Here is a 19,882-nt window from a genome sequence, read left to right as displayed (position 1 = left end):
ATTAAACATCATCATGCACATTTTTTTCTAATTTGGAATTAAAGAGAGTAAAAGGAAAAAGAGTAAATGCATGCAGACTACAAGTCATATCATTAACAAAGAGGAAAGATGTGAAATTTCACCAGGATTTCTCTGGGAGGGGTTTCAGAGGTCTCCAGTTTTATATATTATGAAAAGGTTGAATATTTAAAGCCAAGACTGGAAGAAGGCATATTAATGGGTTAAAAAACTATATCATTTTAAACAGCTACTCATCCTTAGCTCGAATCATAAGAAGTTTATAGCATCCAGCATGGCTATCTTTCCATGTTGAAGTATCTCTCCACAACATGAGGACTGTTACTTGCTGAAGCAACCAGCTGGCACCACTTGGGTGAAATCCAAATCCGTGCGATCTTAGCTCTTTGTGAGATCTCTATCAGGTGCCTAATTATAAAGTGTGCCAGAGTGGGCACGTTCCATGATTAATTGGTGGGAAGTGGGCAATGTTTGCCTTAGACTAACCAAATTTTGACTCATTAGACACTGATATTTGGTCCTTTGCGTGGGCTTCATTGACTCAACTTATATTTAATGGGAGCCTATAATGTGGAGCTTCTAGTATAGCAAAAGGGACAGACACATAAGTGAATATTTATAATAAAGCCTGTGGAATGGTGTAGTATAGGCAGGTACTAGATACAACAATGGCAAACACATATCTACCTGGAGGATCAAGAAGTCTCCACAAAGAAGGTAATGACTGTAGCTACATTGTGGAAATACATGAGAAATGTGGCATGTAGAAAAAAAGGAAAGCAAGACATTCTAGCAAAAAGGAATAGTGTTTAGAGAGGAATAAAGAATGAAGTAACATGAGTTGTTCCATGAAACTGAACAATTGCAATGGAGTGTGGGATATGAGTGTTAGTTACTCAGTCATGTCTGACTTTCTGTGACTCCATGGACTGTAGCCCACCAGGCTCCTCTGTCCCTGGGATTTTCCAGGGAAGAATACTGGAATGTGTTGCTATTTCCTTCTCCAGAGGATTTTCCTGACCCAGGGATTGAACCTGGGTCTCCTGCATTGCAGGCAGACTCTTTACTGACTGGGCCACCAGGGAAGACCTGGTGTGGGATATGAAGAGGAGTGGATTTTGAAGTTTGAGGAGATAGACAGGGACCAGAAAATTAGCCAGTAAATTTTTTAAAAAACAGGTTGCGCACAATCCTTAAAGAAAATAGAAGTGGGGCAATATATTAGAAAGTGACCTGGATACCATTCAGAGGGATTTGTCACAAAAGGTCTTTTAAGAGTCAGAGAAAGAGCTTTCTGGGTAGAGAGAGTGATACAGGCAAAGGCTTTGAAGAGGGAATGTGCTTTGTGGATTTTAAAAACTAAAAGGAGGCCAGTAGACTTGGTAAGCAAGAAGGGTATGTTTCTAAGAAGAATTCAGGGGAGGAGGAGGTCCCGGATCGTGTAGACTTTCATAGGCCTTGGTAATGAGTTTGGTTTTGGTTCTATGTGGAATAGGAAGCATTAAAGATTTTTAAATTGTGGAAACACATAATCTGATAAACACTTTTTTAAAATACCACTGTTTCTACTAAGGAGAGAATGATTGTAAGGGGTTGAAGATGAAAGATAGCAGATTAGAAGGGGAGGCCATTGTGTTAGTTTTCATGAGTGACAACTGGGTTAGAGATGATAGTAGAAATGAAAAAAAGGGGTCAGAGATAAGATGTTTTGAGGTAGCGGGCAATGGCAAAGGAAGAATAAACAGCTATTTTGTTTGTTTTTTACCTATGAAAACTAGAAAAAGTAGTAGCATCTAAACATAAAAGGGAGATTTGGGGAATGAGTCAGGATTCCATTTCCATTTTGATGACTGAATGAGAATGGGGAAGAGATTTGGGACCAAAAGATGAAGACTTAGTTTTAGGACATGTGGAGACTGGGCTCCTGATGGTCATCAGAATAAGATTTCTAGTGGACAGTTAAATACAAAGCTCTAAAGCCCAGGAAGTAGATGTGGCTAGAGACCCTGGAGAATTTGAACCCCATTAGCTAAGAGTCAGACACGACTGAGCGACTTCACTTTCACTTTCACGCATTGGAGAAGGAAATGGCAACCCACTCCAGTGTTCTTGCCTGGAGAATCCCAGGGACGGCGGAGCTTGGTGGGCTGCCGTCTATGGGGTCACACAGAGTTGGACATGACTGAAGTGACTTAGCAGCAGCAGCAGTCATGGAAAAAGGAAGAGAGCTCCAGAAAAATATCTATTTCTGCTTTATTGACTATGCCAAAGCCTTTGACTGTGTGGATCACAATACACTGTGGAAAATTCTGAAAGACATGGGAATACCAGACCACCTGACCTGCCTCTTGAGAAACCTATATGCAGTTCAACAGTTAGAACTGGACATGGAACAACAGACTGGTTCCAAATAGGAAAAGGAGTACGTCAAGGCTGTATATTGTCACCCTGCTTATTTAACTTATATGCAGAGTACATCATGAGAAACGCTGGACTGGAAGAAACACAAGCTGGAATCAAGATTGCCGGGAGAAATGTCAATAACCTCAGATATGCAGATGACACCACCCTTATGGCAGAAAGTGAAGAGGAACTGAAAAGCCTCTTGATGAGAGTGAAAGAGGAGAGTGAAAAAGTTGGCTTAAAGCTCAACATTCAGAAAACGAAGATCATGGCATCCAGTCCCATCACTTCATGGTAAATAGATGGAGAAACAGTGGACACAGTGTCAGACTTTATTTTTCTGGGCTCCAAAATCACTGCAGATGGTGATTCCAGCCATGAAATGAAAAGATGCTTACTCCTTGGAAGGAAAGTTATGACCAACCTAGATAGCATATTCAAAAGCAGAGATATCACTTTGCCAACAAAGGTCCGTCTAGTCAAGGCTATGGTTTTTCCAGTGGTCATTATGGATGTGAGAGTTGGACTGTGAAGAAGGCTGAGTGCCAAAGAATTGATGCTTTTGAACTGTGGTGTTGGAGAAGACTCTTGAGAGTCCCTTAGACTACAAGGAGATCCAACCAGTCCATCCTAAAGGAGATCAGTCCTGGGTGTTCACTGGAAGGACTGATGCTGAAGCTGAAACTCCAATACTTTGGCCACCTCATGCGAAGAGTTGACTCATTGGAAAAGACTCTGATGCTGGGAGGGATTGGGGGCAGGAGGAGAAGGGGACGACAGAGGATGAGATGGCTGGATGGCATCACCGACTCGATGGACATGAGTTTGAGTGAACTCCGGGAGTTGGTGATGGACAGGGAGGCCTGGCATGCTGCAATTCACGGGTTTGCAAAGAGTCGGACATGACTGAATGACTGAACTGAACTGAACTGAGCCATGTAGGAGTTGTAGGCATGGATTATTCTTGGAGCTTCTGTTGAATGAGAACATGCAAGAAGGACTGTGCTGCTGCTGCTTAGTCACCTGAGTCATGTACAATTCTGTGTGACTCTATGGACTGCAGCCTGCCAGGCTCCTCTGTCCATGGGATTCTCTAGGCAAGAGTACTAGAGTGGGCTTCCATGCCCTCCTCCAGGGGATCTTTCTGACCCAGGGATCGAACCCAGGTTTCCTGCATTGCAGGCAGAGTCTTTACTGTTGAGCCACCAGGGAAGCCCAAGAAGAAGGACAAAACCTACATAACAACAACATTTCAAGGGTTGATAGAGAAGGAGGAGCCAAGGGGAAAACAAAAGAATGTGAAACTAAGGATAGAGAAGAGAAAAAGTAGAAAGAAGTAAAGTAGTAAAAGAAGTAATAAGAAATAAGTAAAAGAAGAAATAAGTAGTATGGAAGCCAAGAAAATAAATAAGAAGGTATGTTTCGTAGTTTTAAATGTCCCAGAGAGGTCATACAAGATAGCTCTACTTATCTTTCCTAAAGCTTACAGATCCATCACTTTGTCTTGTACACTCCTCCAGAAACACTCAAATGTGTATCTTGAGCCAGATTCTGAACCCCATACCTTATTTTCACAGAGTTTGCAGACTAGTGTGGGAAGATCAGGTACATACTAATGGATAATCAAGTAGGACTTTGTTTAATGAATGCTGACAAAACAGGATAGGTAGTATATGCTACTGAAGATCTAAGCGGGGAAGTCACTGGCCATCAAAGAAGCTTTCACAAATGAGATAACTCTTTCCTTAGGCCTCAAAGGGTGGGTGAAACTGACCTAGGCACAAAGGGCATATTTCAGGTTGAGGAAATTATAATGAACAAAAGTATAGGGACACGAATATTTACATTCATACTCAGTCTGGCCAGCTGAGACAAAGTGCCAAAGTGGAGGAGGAGTTTTGCTATAGAACTTGTTATTTCATGAGCTGGAAAGCCTTAGAGACAATTTTGTTCAGTATTCTTATTTTATGTAGAGGAAAATGATAGCCCAGAGACATTAAATTTGTTTAAATTCACAATCCAAGTCCATGGCAGAGCCAATAGGAGGTAAGGCAAGATTAGAAGATTGGTACCAGATTCTGAGAAGCCATGAAAACCAATCATAAATAAATAAATTAGAATTAATGCTCTAAACAAAGAACAACCATTGAAATTTTTAGAAAAAGGGGAGTAAAAAGTAAGATTAACCATCAGAGAGTATGCAAAGGTGATGCCAAAAAAGCAAGAAATTTTGGTGATTATCCGTCCAGCTTTTCTTACCTGGGGTTTCTCATCTGAACCACAGACACATAAAAAATGATTTGAGTGTTTTCTCCATTCTGCCAAGGATGGTGTGTAACTAGTATGGGTCTAGATGTATCGGAAGGAGATTAATTGATTATGTACAATTAGGAACTCTAGGGCATTAAGGGGTGTTAAGGCTTGGTTCTATTCTAAAATGCTGGTTGAGAAAGGCTGGCAGAAGAAGGAAAAGACAGATGTATAAAATACTGCAAATAGAATTTGGTAACGGATAGTGTGGCTTTTATGAGGGAAGGAAGAGTAATCAGTTACTTCCATATTATGAGTTTGATAACTGACTCATATGTCTGATGTCTCTCCAAAAAGATATTGCAAGAGTAGGGGAGTCAGGGGTCTAGTCTAGGGAAAAGATAATTAGCTTAACAAGACACTTTCTGAGGTAATAACAAAAAGATAAAGAAAAATAATACTGTTTTTAGTATCTGGAAATCTTAGATTATGGGAAATTTAATTTTTTTATTGACTTTCCTGTTCTCATAATTTTGGTCCTTTATGAATGGATTTTTACAATATACCCAAGTATGGTAAAAATAACAATTTTGATAAGACATATTTAGTAAAACAAACTTCAGTTTATATATATATATATATATATATGATTCAATCAGTTTCTAGTGCCACTACAATGAGAACATAGAAGAATTATAGAGCCTACAGGAAAGATAGAGTCTTTTTTTTTTTAAGCTAAGATTTAAGTTTCTTTTCACTTAAGTGAGGATAAAAACTGATTTTTTTGCTCAAGTATACTTAGTATACTAGTGTCCAAACTTCTTGGGTTCTTTCCTAAATACTCTTATTCTTGGATTCACTGTATCTTCCAGATGATATTCAGAAGTGAAGTCTGAGCCGTCTGTGGCCTTTAATGTTCCCTTGACAGTTTTCACTAGAGGGCAATGGCCCAGTTCCAAACAGTAATTCTATTTTGTAACTCCTCTTCCCTTTTCAAGAAGAGTCCTCTTCATTTCCTCTTCTATCCTAGCTTTGCTCCAAAGGGGTAAGGTATGAAGTTCAAGGTGGAAGAAACTATGCGACAAACCAGATCTTGTTGCTGTTTTCCGTACAGCTCTCCAGTTAGCTGTCCATCAGTACGAAGCACAAATCTGACTGATCAAAAGGTATCACTCTGTGTTCTCAATCAAAGGCAATCAAAGTCATGAGGAGCACAGGTTTTAAATTAGCAAGAATGATTTATTCAAATGAATCCTAAATACCAACCTGATTTCTCCAGAATAGCTTTCCAGGATGATAGAGAAAACAGAATCACTTTCTCTTTCATTGAAGTAAATAAGTCCTTGAGATGCAATCATTAAGGGAAGATTGCAAATGGTGCTTACTCTTAAGAAAAAAATATTTGAATAACTCACCCCCCGCCCCCATTGGATTTGTCTAAAGAAATAGCCAGTATTTTTCAAATGAGATAATATTCTCTCCTTCCTTTTGAAAATCTTAGAAGTTTTTAGAAATATTAATCCAATAAAACTGTGGAAGATAAATGGCCCAAATGCCTAGCTGAAGATGAAATGCAGGATGTTTACAACAGATAATTATAAAGTCTCACTATTCCTTTACATCTCACAAATAAAGATATCAAGAAAATCAGCTTTGAAATGCAATGTTCACCCTAAACATTGCTGTTGTTTAGTCGCTATGTCTTGTCTCACTCTTTTGCGACACCACAGAACACAGACTGCCAGGACCCTCTGTCCATGGGATTTCCCAGGCAAGAATATTGGAGTGGATTGCCATTTCCTCTTCCTGGGGATCTACCCAACCCAGGAATTGAACTCAGATCTCCTGTATTGCAAACAGATTCTATACCACTGAGCTACCAGGGAAGCCCCTGGTAAAAATACTCAATACTTTTTCCCATCCCCCATTGGAACTCTGTAAGAGTCTGGATAGCCAAAGTGGGTTGCCATCAATACAACATGTATCTAGAAATCTAATTGCAAGTTAATTATTTAGAAACTAATAATTTCTCTTTAAAGAGATCCTGCCTTAATTTTTTTTGAGGGGAGGGCAGGTACATATCAGAGACAATCACCTGTACTGAAGCTTGAGTAGAACTATGGAATGCCTCTCTTGGAATAGCTGTTGAGGATCTAGTTGGGTGATTAAGAAGAGCTTTTACTTTTCAGTTTATACTCCAAACTGGTAAATTGGTTTCTGAACAAAAAGCAAAGTAGGAGAGGGAAGAGGATTTGCATGTTAACAGCTCCTAGTTTAAGCTAGTTCCTAGGCTGGTTGTGCTGACTAAGAGGTTCTGAAGCCGTTTAGAAAAGCAGCCAATTTCTGAGTTTGCTTAACCTTTGGAGATCATTTCGTTTATTTTTTCTCTGCCTCATCTAGCTCTTACATATGGTCATTAATGGGAAGACATTAGGGTCTTTCAAGTTTTCATTTAAAAATAACATTCTGAATAGTTATTGGAACTGAGATTACAAATAGATGAAAGCTAATTACCAAAATTCTCCATTTAGAGCAAACTGGTGCATATGGAGACAACAGCTCAATATTTTAGAAAGTGTCAATTTGCTAAAAATAGATAAATATGATGATTACAGCTGGAATTAATTCAAGGACATTCAAAATGAAATGACTAATATCAAGGAGTAGCATTTCTTTGATATAAATTCAAGGGAGATGCTTTATACTCATTATTGCCCAATCCTTTCACAGAAATGAATCTCATAAACCCAACGGAAAACATAGATCAAAGTTCCACCATGCCAAATTAGCAAGAATATATGGCAGCTGATATTCCTTTTAGTCAGGGGGTACCTGCCAGAGTTTAACTCCTGGAAAAGAGTGAAGGCCTAGTGCTTGTCAACTCTAGGTATGGAGATGTGCCCTATCCTTTTCTATTAGGTATGAGAGCTCTTGAGATCAGTTATTTGTGTGGTTACTGCTTCCTTTCAGAGTCATGAGTGATGACAACCCTACCAATAATAAGAATCTAACATAGGCAAAATTAAAACAGCCAAAGGAAAAATAGTGATCTACCACTTTTGAGGTAAATCACTCCTAATTGGCTGAGCTTTCTTATTATGGCTGCTGCTGCTAAGTCGCATCAGTCGTGTCTGACTCTGTGCAACCCCAGAGATGGAAGCCCACCAGGCTCCTCTGTCCCTGGGATTCTCCAGGCAAGAACACTGGAGTGGGTTGCCATTTCCTTCTCCAATGCATGAAAGTGAAAAGTGAAAGTGAAGTTGCTTAGTTGTGTCCAACTCTTAGTGGCCCCATGGACTGTAGCCTACCAGGCTCCTCCGTCCATGGGATTTCCCAGGCAAGAGTACTGGAGTTGGGTGCCATTGCCTTCTCCGTTCCTATTATGGACATACAGGTATATATACAGGAGACTCTTTCTCAGCCAATTTAGTCTCTCCCTAGATCCACAGGTATGAGTTTCCAGAAATTGTCTAAAACACATGATCTAGCTCTTCCTCCAGTCAGAGATGAATGGTCTACTGATAACTAGCTGAGCTGAGAAGGACCAATCAGGTTTATTCAGTCTCATTCTTTCTCTCATATTCTCTATCTCCTTTTTATTGCTCTTTGTATATGTGTATGTACAGAGATATATTTCTATCTCTTAGCTAAAATTTTTAATTGAAAGGCAGAGAAGCTGGGGTTATTAGTAACCCAATATTTTAAATGCAGGGCTCCAGAAAGAAAGTCTGTGAATTCTTTATATTGAAGTTTCCAGATCTACTTTGGTTCCCATAAGCTTGGCTTTTCAGCTTTCTTAATTGTGAAATCTAGTTTCCTTTCAATAGATTCCTTTGCTAGATCACTAAAGGTGGTGTCCGTTACTTATACCCAATCAAAGGACGTATAAATAACACAAGTACATATGTGTGAGTGTGTGGATAGAGACAGGGAGAGAGAGAGAGAAAAACACATACACACTCACACACACATATACACAGAGACAGAGAGAGGACAGAGCAAGGAAGGTAGAGTGAAAGATTAAAGGTGATCATTAACCAACTATAAATATACTCCAAATTTAAAAAAAAAATTGCTTCCCTCTGTGCTTAGCCGCTCAGTTGTGTCCAACTCTTTGGACAACTCCATGGACTGTAGCTTGCCAGGCTCCTCTGTCCATGGGGATTCTCCCAGCAAGATTACTGGAGTGGGTTGTCATTTCCTTCTCCAGGGGATCTTCCCGACCCACGGATCAAACCCAGGTCTCCCACATTGCAGGCAGTTTCTTTACTGTCTGATCCACAAGGGAAGTCCTGCTTTTCCCAAAATTTCTAATTAGTATATCTTTCTAAACTCTAAATAATCTCCTTTGATAAAAATATTTTTCAAAATATCCATGATATTAATTTTTCTAAACTTTTGGCTTAAACTTTTGGCTTCTAGGATAAACAAATCTCTTGGACAAACTTGATGCAGTTGTTATACTTAAAAATATTTTTAAAATATTAGCCATACATTAAGAAATCAGATCCTTCGGGTTGTAAAAGTTTATTGCTTGTATCAGAATTGGATAAATTTTGTATTATTAAATAGGTAACTTTTCCCAATTAACCAGGGGACACAGGAGAACTGAAAGATTCTTTGTAAAGGTCCTTTGAGTTTGGATTATTTATGGTGTTAGAGATAAGTTGGCAAAGGTTCAAGGATTGTGCATCACTTCTGATCAAGGTTAATTCCTGATGCTGAGGCACCCTGAGGTTGTTTGAAGACTGTACTTAGGTGATCACCTTTCCACAGTGCTGTCCCCAACCAGGCTGCATCCTCATTTTTAGTCTCCCAATCAGCTCCACATTTCCTCTCCACTCTTCTGCTTGACTGGGCCCTCCAGTGATTGATGTGAGCACAGCATGCCTGGTAATCTTAGTGCTGAGAACACAGTTTGGAAGTGATGTGGGGGTGGGGATGAGGATGGGGAGAAGCAGCCAGTTTAGCAAATGGAGACGAGAAATCTAAATGTGAAGAACAGACTAAAACAGAAAAAGATAAAAAGAAAAATAGAGGATAAAAAGAAAAATGTCTTTGAACCGATCCTTGGTGTTGCATGACAATTTGAACATCTGCTTATTTAACTTCTCTCACTGAAGTTTTCAAAGGAAATGATAGAAATATGCTATGTTCCCACCCACCCGAGGGCTTTCCAGGTGGCGCCAATGGTAAAGAATCGACCTTCCAATGCAGGAGACATAAGACACGTGGGTTCGATCCCTGGGTTGGGAAGATTCCCCTGGAGAAGACCATGGCAACCCATTCCAGTATTTTTGCCCGCAGAATCCCATGGATAGAGGAGCCTGGGGGGCTACAGTCCATAGGGTCCCAAAAAGTTGGACACTACTGACATGACTTAGCACGCAAGCACATGCTCCCACCCATTAGCATGGTATGCTTACTCTTTAGAGAACAGGAGAGGAGGAGTGAAAACTGAAAATGTATGTATATTCTATAGCGAGCAAGAGTACTCCTTTACATAGAACCATGAGTACTTTAGGTTTCAATATGTGGAATTCCTCAATTAATAATACTTTGCACTTGAAAAACACATTGTTTACAAAACACTTTTATTTTTATGACTTTATTTGAGCCTCACACCAACTTAGTAGGAAAGGCAGGTCTGGATTTGGAGTATTCTTTTTACGTGCCCACTTATATAGATGGATAAACTGAGGCTCAGAAATATGATGTTACTTACCCAAGGTCACAGGACAAGCAATTGGCAGAGCCAGGTCTAGAACCCAGGGTAGGGTTTATTCCACTACAAAGACATGAAACAGGACATTAAACACACAACATCTAAGAAAATAAGATCTGTAAATAACTAAGGATAAGGAATCTAGAGGGTCATGCTCCCATTGTACAATCAAAACTCACTGCAAGGGTGTCACTCTATTCTGAGCAGGACAGAGACAGAATTGTAACTTTGACCACCACCACCTTGAGGGCAGGGCTTCCCTGATGGCTCAGCTGATAAAGAATCTGCCTACCAATGCAGGAGACACAGGAAATGCAGGTTCAATCCCTGGATCAGGAAGCTCCCTGGAGGAGGAAAATGGCAACCCACTCCAGTATTCTTGACTGAAAAATCCCATGGAGAGTAACCTGATGGGCTACCATCCAAAGGGTTGCAAAGAGTCAGATGACTGGGTGATTAAGCACACACACATACACACCTTGAGAGGAGGATCAGTAGAACTGAGTGTGCATATACACATAGCCAGTTCTCAGTAGGTACATAGGCTATGGTCTTCTGTACCATAACATATCCCCTCATGGCCCATCATGAGGATCTCTCCCTCCCTACTTTTATTCCTTCAATAAATATTTTTTTATTGATAAGCTACTATGTGCCAGATATAGCTTAATGTACCTGTGTTGTCTAAAACACCTATTTGGAAAGTTGGAAGGGACATACTTTTTCTTTAAACTCTCATATTTTGGCCTTGTCCACTAAATGTGAGCTGGCATTACTTAATTAGAAAAACTCCACTTGAACATGAGGGGAGGAGAGAAAAAAAGGAAAGCTGAAAGAAAAACATCGAGAGCCATGAGCAAGAGGGTGTGGAGACTGGGAAGCACTATTCAACTTCACTGATAGATCATCTGGTCTTACTGTTCTCAAGGCCATGCTAATTAAGTCAGAAAAAATCCACTACTGAGGGTCTGGCAAAGAGAATTTTCAGGTAAAGCTGTATTCACAATGTGCCTCATCCTGGCCACCATAGGCCTGCCCGAGTATCCAAATTCCTTTACCCTATTCCAAGCTAAGAAAGATAAACTTTATCTGATTCTCATTCATTCAACGGACATTTGAGGGACTACTTACCATTCAATCTCCCTTTACCTTCATGCAAGATTTCTCTTTGTGGAATATTATTATGTGGCTAGTTCAGTGGGAAGAAAACAAACCCAAATGAAACTAAAATTAATTCTTGGATGTGGGCCTCTGAGCATAGGCCAAAGTACACACATTTTTTTTTAAGTTTGTGCGATCAATGAAATAACGAAGGGTAGTGAGGGATTGAGTCATGGCCTATTTGGGATAGTTGTGGAGCAGAGCAACATGTGTAAGCAACTGGGGCCCAAAAGGAAGGGCCCAAGAAGATCCAAGATAAGTGTGAGCATAACCTGGGACTCTGCTAACCTCAGAGGGTGGGGCTAGTGTGCTGAGTGGTGGGGATGAGACATCAAAGCATGGTTTGCCGATGGTACCAGTTACGATAGTTGGGAGAAACATAGTCTACATGGGCTCATTTTGCATTCTGTATCTGCTTTCATTAAAAAGCAATGGTTTTCATGTCTGTTGATTATTAACAGAAATCAATAATGTTTAGTTCCACTTCAAAATTTGGTGCCAATAGATGTTTAAAAAATCTAGTAGAGGTTCCATCCATTTATATACACCACAGCTCATGGAAAGACTGTAAAACTAGTTCTGTATTCATTTAACAAACAGATTATCCACAGTTAATATCCATTACATTATGTGCCAAGCATTGTGGTAGGCACTGGAGACAGAAAAATGATCAAGGTTTCACCGTTTCCCTTAAGCAGCTCACAGTATGGACACCAGTATGTGGAAAAAACCAATGCTATATAGTGTAACAAGGGGTATAATAGTGATTATACAGACTATAGCATGGTCACAAAGAAGGTAGAAGAAAAAAAAATAAGAATGGCTTAAAAAAGCTAACTTTTGCAGAGGGAATGGAAATTTTCTAGGCATAGAGCAAAGACACCAAGGTCTGCAATATTGATGTGGCATCATCAGTTGAGAGAAGAGGTATTTGAAGACAGTACTGGAAAGATAGTCAAGACTAGATCATTCCATCAGCGCTGAAGAGTTTGTATTTAGCTTACCATTAATACAGAACCATTAGAAGATTGTCAGGAAGGAAATAATCTGATCAGATTTGTGTTAGGTATAGATAAGAGCAGTGTTATTTGCAAGAATGGAAGAAGAGCAAGATGGAGGAGGTAGGGAGTCCAGATAAGAAGTTATTGTCTTTGTCCAGATAGGAGGTAATGAAAGTCAGAACTAGGTTATTTGTGGTGCAAGTGAAAAAGCAGAGGATGAATTCAAAATCTTTTTAATGAGGATCTAAGAATTTTATAGCTAGATTTGGGGACTGAAAGAAAATCATAGTTTTAGAATCAATACCATTTTTCTAGAGTTTGGAAGCTGGATATATGGTGTTACAGCAATAAGGGTGGGAATTTGGAGGAAGACTAAGTGGTACAAAATGGGAGACACTGAGTTTGGCTTTATTCATCATGAGCATGGGCATCTCTGAAATATTGACAGAGATGTCTATGGATCAGAGCTCAGGAGAGAAATCCAGTTTACAGATTTGGAAATCACACAGGTGTTTACAACTCTGCAGGTGAGTGAGACCACCTAGAATTTAGTGTGTAGAATAAGAGAAAGAGATCAAGATAAATAATTAGCATATAATTGATATTTGGGGAGGGAGAGAATGAACAAAGCCAGCAAAGAACAGAAAAGGACCTATCTGAGAGGGAGGAGAAAGAGGAAGGATATGATAGGGCCAAATGAGGAGATGGTTTCAGGAAGAGGGATGGACAACAATATAAAATACCAAAGAGACAGCAAATGAGATGCAAACTAAAAGACAGTCACTGGATATGGTATCTCTTTCAGAACACGTTTTAGTGGAATTACGGGAACAGAAGCCCTCTATTAAAAAATGGGATAGTAATGGGGAGTGATGAAGAGGAGGAATCAAGGATGAACAGAAGGAACTACTTCTCCAACAGGAAACGGAAGTGTAGCAGGCACTTGACAGTCCTGAAAGGTGGGCAATTTCTAAGCCAAGCCTCATGTTGCAAACCTCAGAGAGAAAAGTTTCTTTTATTTGTATCAATCTTTGTTTTCATATCAATTTTGCTTGATCCTCACAGAAACTTTCAAAGTAAGCATGGAAGGACTTTTGGTTTGTTTGGTTTCATTTTTTGGTTTTTAGGCTCCATCCTACAGGAGAAAATTGAAGCCAAAGATTATATGATTCATGCGAGACCACAGAATCAGAAAGTGGTATAAACTGAGGACTCTCAGCACAGTGCTCTTCCCAACACTAAAGAGAATGTTCTGAAAATCAGTACAGTGGTGCAGGGGCAACCAGACCATCCTTCAGAAATTCAGAAAGGAGAATTCCTGCCCACAGTCACTTCTTTGATTGACAACAGACACACCTGGTTGCCTGAAGGCCTCTATGACAGCTAATAGGGAAGTAATTATTTAAATATTGTATCTTCTCTTGAGATGACCTAAGTATGTGCACCCTTTGAAATGTCCCTTTAATATTAGAGGAAGTTCTAGACTTTTCTTACTTTATCAGTATAAACAAGGAGAACACTTGGTTAATATATCTGCCTACCACTAATGCAAGGACATGCCCGCTCTTTTCCTTATGGTGCCAGGTAAAACCGAGGTATGTAGATTAATCAGCCCCAGGCTTAACACTGACAATTCCACTATGATGGAGGAAAAGGAGACCCGGAGCCACTCTCCTTGTCAGTGAACAGGAGTGCTGCCCTTTAGCATAAAACATGAAAGGTTTGTGTAGTTATGCCAGCTCAGCAAGAGAGAAAATTAACCCTACATTTTCTTAACCCAATTGCCTCAACATGGGTGGAGAAAGAGGGTACCAGGGTTATAGACTGTCAGCATGAGAGAGCAGGGATCATTGTATCTGCACCCTGGCATGGGCTAGAAGGAATTATAGATTCACCAGATATTAATGCATTTCTAGATTCACCATTAATTCTCTAAGATTCTCTGCAAGTCTAGACAATTTGGTAGAAAAAAATGCCCTTTAAATGATTTCTTCTTCTGTTTAAATTTGGAAATGTGTGGTAGAAATCACCATTAAAAAAAAAACCTGAACAGTTTCAACTATATTAAGTAGAATGCCTCCATTTAATTAATCCTTTTAGTCCCTGGTGACACTGGGTGTGGCTCGGTGAAATTTAGGAGGAATTCAATTTATCACTAGAAGGAATCTTCTGCACCAAGGAACCAGGCAGCATCCTTCCACACCTTTCAAGCATTGCAGGGGAAAGACACAACCAGGTTGGAATTCTGAACCACAGATCACCCTAAGAATTATCTGTCATATGCAGAAAAATGCAGATGTTGGTGGTGTTGAGGCTTGGGGGCTAGAAGGCTTCTTGCTTGCATTGGTATTCTTTATACTTCAGTTACAAATTAAAGTCTTTATTTTTCAACAAAAGAAACACCTCGCAGTTCTATTGCTTTGTGGACACAGATCACATCTTGCAAGTTTTTCATCATCTGCAGAATGCATGGTAATTAAGCTATTTAAAGTTAGCCCCAAGACATTTGAAAATCATAAGCCAATAAAATCTCAGAGATCCTTTTATTTTATTTCTCTTTTAACCACTCCTTTATCATCTGCTTCTCTCCACCCCACTCTCATTCTCTTCTTCCTGCTATAATAATCTATAGTGGTAATTAGAGGCTAATAAAGATCATTTATGCTTTCTTCGCAGCCATAGGCAATGTATTACAACTCGGAAATCCAGGACTGCTTCTTTATGCAGCTCAAGTGGAAGAGGAAGGAAGTGCAGCCCCCAGCCCCCTCCCACGTTTCTGTTGGATTTCATGGGTGTGGCAGAGTTTAGACCTTTGCAGGATTTTGCCCTTGTTTTATTCCCTGTTAAGCACCAGGATGGTAAATAGATGGCAGAAGAAAGATAAATACAATCGGAGTCTGTCATAAATGATATAGGATCATTTCACCCTCAAGCACAAAACCTGTGTGAGACTAAGTACTCAAGCTATAGAAATGCCAGTCAGTGCAGTGTGAGCCCACACCCTGAATACACCATTTCCTCCCATCTGATTTAATGGCATCCTAAATACTGACTTATGTGAATGATACACAGCAATGGTCAGTAGGGGACAGGACCATTTCACACGCAAGTGCACATGTATAAAACATATGGGCAAAAGAGGACTATTTCTATACCTTTCAATTTTCTCTCTTGAATATGAATTATGCTAAAATGCATGCCGGCATATGGAAACCATACAGGGCTCATGCATGAGTGTCCTACGTGAAGTATGCGGACACTGTACACATTCACATATGAATTTCTACAACTCCTAAAACACACTGCTTCAGCTTCATCACTTTGCACACATCCTAGTGAATGCTTGGGGCTGTCAGTGAGAGGACCCATGTGAAGGCAGCTGTCCCCTTTGGGGAAGGGAATTTCCTTAGCCTCAATTCCCTTTCAAAATATCATGCTTGGTTTCCTTTGTCAGAGGAGGCATGTGTATATACACATGTATGTGTGTACATAAGGTGACAAAAAGTTGTAAACCAGCATATTTTTTCTTTCCCCAAATTAAAGCTTTTTTTTTTTTAATGACTAGCATTGGTTTCCTTAAGGCTCTGCCTTCCTAAATTTTATTTCTGCAGCTTATCAGGAAGGCAACTTCAGAACATTTTCTTGACAGTGTGCTTAGCCCAGCCACCTGTATCTACTGCATTTATGTATTAGAATGAAGAAAGATAAGGAGAGGAAACGTGCAGGTTTGAAAAATGAGCGAAGAGAAGCATCAGTCTCTGGAATCCTAGAGCAGTTTAGCGAAGTGGCACATGTAAGACTCTTCGCCTTCCCCAAACAACCTTACACAAACCACACGCAAAACCACAGGTGCCTGCTACTTTATCTATCATCTATCTATTAATATCTATCTACCTATTTATTTATTTATTTAGTTTTGCCCCCGGCCTCTCCACCCTCTCCACCCACTGCTCTGAGATTCTGCTCAGTCTCCCTTCCCCTTCCTCTTCCCTCTCCTTCATCCTCACTACCTCGTGCCTCCCCCACCACCCCTCCCCACTCCGCGCCCCCATTCCAGGGCGCTGGCTAAAAGTGCAAAGCTGGCAGCCAGGTTCTTCCCCACCTCTCCACTCTCTTCGGATTCGCCAGGTATATTACAAATTGCCCCCCCTATCCAATACCTGCACAGAAATAATGCCCAAATCCTGTATCTTGCACCCCACCCATAAGGCAGTCAATGTGCAAAGGGCTTTTTGCACCTCCCCTCCCAGGAAGACGCACACACACGTACAAGCACACACTCACCCAAATCCCACATCCATTTTCCTCCTTAACCTTCGCCAAAATCCCTCAGAGGTGATCCCATCAATGTTGGAAAGCGCCTTTTGGCGGATGCCGCGGCCCTGTCGGTTGCTGCGGAATACCGTCCTAGTCATTCCTCCCCACCCGTACCCCAATCAAGTTTCTAATATGTCTTTCACTAAATAAGTGAGCAATTTGAAAATGGAAGGAAAACCTGAGCAGTGGGAGCAGTGTGGGAGAGAGGGAGGGGACTCTGCTTCTTGCTAATCTTCTATGTGTCCCTTTTCCTGATGAAAATGAGTCACCATGCTTATAATCCGGAATGTTAGTCCGTCTTTGGTCACTGCAATTCTAGGAAAGATGCAAAGGAAGGGGAGAAGAGACCTGATTTCCAACAGGTAATTCTCCGCTCGTCTTTCCCATCCCGTCGGTGCTCAAAGCTCCTAGGGGCGTGGTCCATCCACCCTCTCCTCGGACCAGCTGGTGCACAATCGACTGAATTTTCCCCTTCTACATGGCCAATTTCTTTCCCAGCCCCAGCAGTCTCTGGATTCTCTTTTAAAAATCTCCCACATTACAGTTTCATTCATTCATTGAAAAATAAATAAATTCAGCCTTCACATGTTTGCCCATTAATACCTGCGCCAATGTGAAGCTCATGCATGTGGGAAATAGGGCTTCTTCCGCAGCACATGTGAGAAAATTGTACGACAGAACAAGCAATACTCATTACTGAATATGATTCTTTCAACCTCCCGGTTTTTTTGCGAATAATATAAAGGATTGCCTCCCCATCTTGTAGGTAGACCCCACATTTTCTCCCCCACACCTCTCTTCATATCCACACCGGCAAAACCAGACACCTAAAAAAAAAAAACAAAAAACCTTTTTTTCTAGCCAAACAGGCGTATTTTTTTTTCTAACCTCCTCCTAATTAGTAGCAGCATTCCAAAACCAGACCATGAAAGAAGAGAATAAAAGCTGGGATGCAAGCATCAGTTGCCATATGCTAAGGAAACGGGAGCACCATGGCCAGAGCAGAAGCGGTTAAAATATTTTTTCTACCTTCACAGGGAAATATTGCACACTGGTAATTTCACAAGAAGAAGAAGTAAAAATCTTTAGGTCTACCTGTTTGGTTCTTCGCATACAGCACAGCATGGTTGTATCGTCCCTTGCCTTCTTCCTGCCTTCTCTCCTTTCCTCCTCTCTCTTTCTTATTCCCCCCCTCTCCACCTCTTTTCTGCTCGCTTGCTCACTCGCTCTCTCTCTCGCGCTAGCGCGCTCTCTCTCCCTCCCTCCCTCTCTCTCTCCCTCACACACACCAGGGCAGTTAGCAGCAACTGTAAGGTCCACAGCTATTGCTCACCGCACATGCTCGCTCTCCCTCTCTGGCTCTCACTCTCCTCTCTTGCCTCTCTTCCTCTTTTCTCATCTCCCCACCCAGTCTCTGCCTATCTCTCTTTTTCTTCCCTGTCTCTGGATCTCTTTCTCAGAATTGTTCACTAGCTTTCAATGACTAATCACTTCCCCCAGCCCCCACCCCCATTCTAGACAGTCACCCCCCTCCCAGTCCCCTGCCAGCCTCATGAATATTTAAACATCTCCAATCTGGACCCAATTACCCACCGACTTTCCCACTGCATTGAGAGGATGGTGGGGTGGGGGCATAGAAGGGTATTCCAGCCTGTTCAAGAGATTTTATGGAATATGTTTTAAAGAAGAGGAGCTTGAGGAATGCTAATATTTCTTTACTAATTCTTTTCTCTCCCAATACTGTAAAAGCAAAGAACAGCTATTCTGAAAGAGTAGTCAGAACTATACAATACGTTATATATGCTATTTAGATTTTATGCACAGTTAATCATTGTGAAGGTTAAGTTCTCCCCCCAAAATGAAACATGTGAATATCCTACCCTGTAGACTCTGTGCTCAGCACTCACATATCTTAAATACATGTGTATAAATTTAGACATGCACAAACATATCTCATACATGCTCCAAAAGCCTTGAAAAACCCACATGAATATACTGCATTTTAAACATTCTAAGCACTCAAGTTCGGAAGTAATAACTAATGTTTAGGATTTAGCATTCATATATAAAAATCACATGGTAGTTTTTTTCTTAATGCACATACACCTGTTTGAAAATTGGAGTTTCTTCTAATTTTACTGAAAAAGCTGAGCTATCTGTGTAATATGAATAATGTCTATTGACTGAAGTAAAAACACAATGTGAGAGCTCTGAGTTTCCATTTTACTTTTTCCATTTTACAAAACTGGGAATTTGTTAAGAACTATAGCCTGGGAGACAGGCTCTCAGAGAGTTCTGAGGAGCTGCTGAGGTAAGTGGGGAGGTCGGCACACAGGTGATCTTGGTGACATATGCTTGGTCCGTCTTGGTATAAGATTACTGCTAGACACAAGGAACAGATATCTTGATTAATGGTTTTAGTGCTTTTATCTTGGTTAATGGTTTTACAGCTTTTCTAAGAATGGAAAGGTACAACAATCCATGTTCTTTAAAAATTTTTCCTAAACATATCCATTGGAAGGCCAATTCTGCCAGTTTTCTCAGAGCACAGAGTGCTTCATTCCTGATCTCCACCCTGAACTTTCAGGGTGTATTAAAGGTCAGTGACAGCAGGGCTAATGACGTAACCCTTACAGAGTTAGATAGTTAGTGACATTCTTTGTTTGGCAAGCCCAGAATGATAGTTTACAGTTTGGTCAAGAAGAATAAAAGTAAATTCATCTGTCATGAGAAGAGAAAATATATCATGAAGGCTATTTCTTCAATTTCATCTATGGTTTTTCATAATTTGGGTGAAGGAAAATATGAGTTTAAAGAAAGTATACATGACATACATTTTAGATATATATAGTGCTGTGTGATCTTGGGAATGTTACTGAACCTCTCTGCACCTAGTTTTCTTTATATATATGTGTGTGTGTGTGTGTGTGTGTGTATTTGGCTGTGCCAGGTCAGAGTTGCAGCACGTGGAATCTTCAGTCTTCCTTGTGGCATGCGGGATCTTCAG

At 40.5% G+C, this 19,882-nt stretch overlaps 1 protein-coding gene across 1 annotated transcript in view; it reads right to left on the bottom strand.

The window, feature by feature from the left end:
* Positions 1 to 18,119, bottom strand: part of GAP43 (growth associated protein 43) — a 99,478-nt gene extending 81,359 nt beyond the window's left edge. The window contains exon 1 of the mRNA XM_025284355.2: positions 17,971 to 18,119. Within this exon, the coding sequence (XP_025140140.1) occupies positions 17,971 to 18,000 (30 nt within the window). The 5' untranslated portion in view covers positions 18,001 to 18,119. The remainder of the gene's footprint in view (positions 1 to 17,970) is intronic.
* Positions 18,120 to 19,882: the final 1,763 nt, after the last annotated feature.

Source organism: Bubalus bubalis, chromosome 1 (genome assembly GCF_019923935.1).
Source record: "Bubalus bubalis isolate 160015118507 breed Murrah chromosome 1, NDDB_SH_1, whole genome shotgun sequence".
NCBI lineage: Eukaryota > Metazoa > Chordata > Mammalia > Artiodactyla > Bovidae > Bubalus > Bubalus bubalis.
This window is presented reverse-complemented; position numbering and strand designations above follow the sequence as displayed.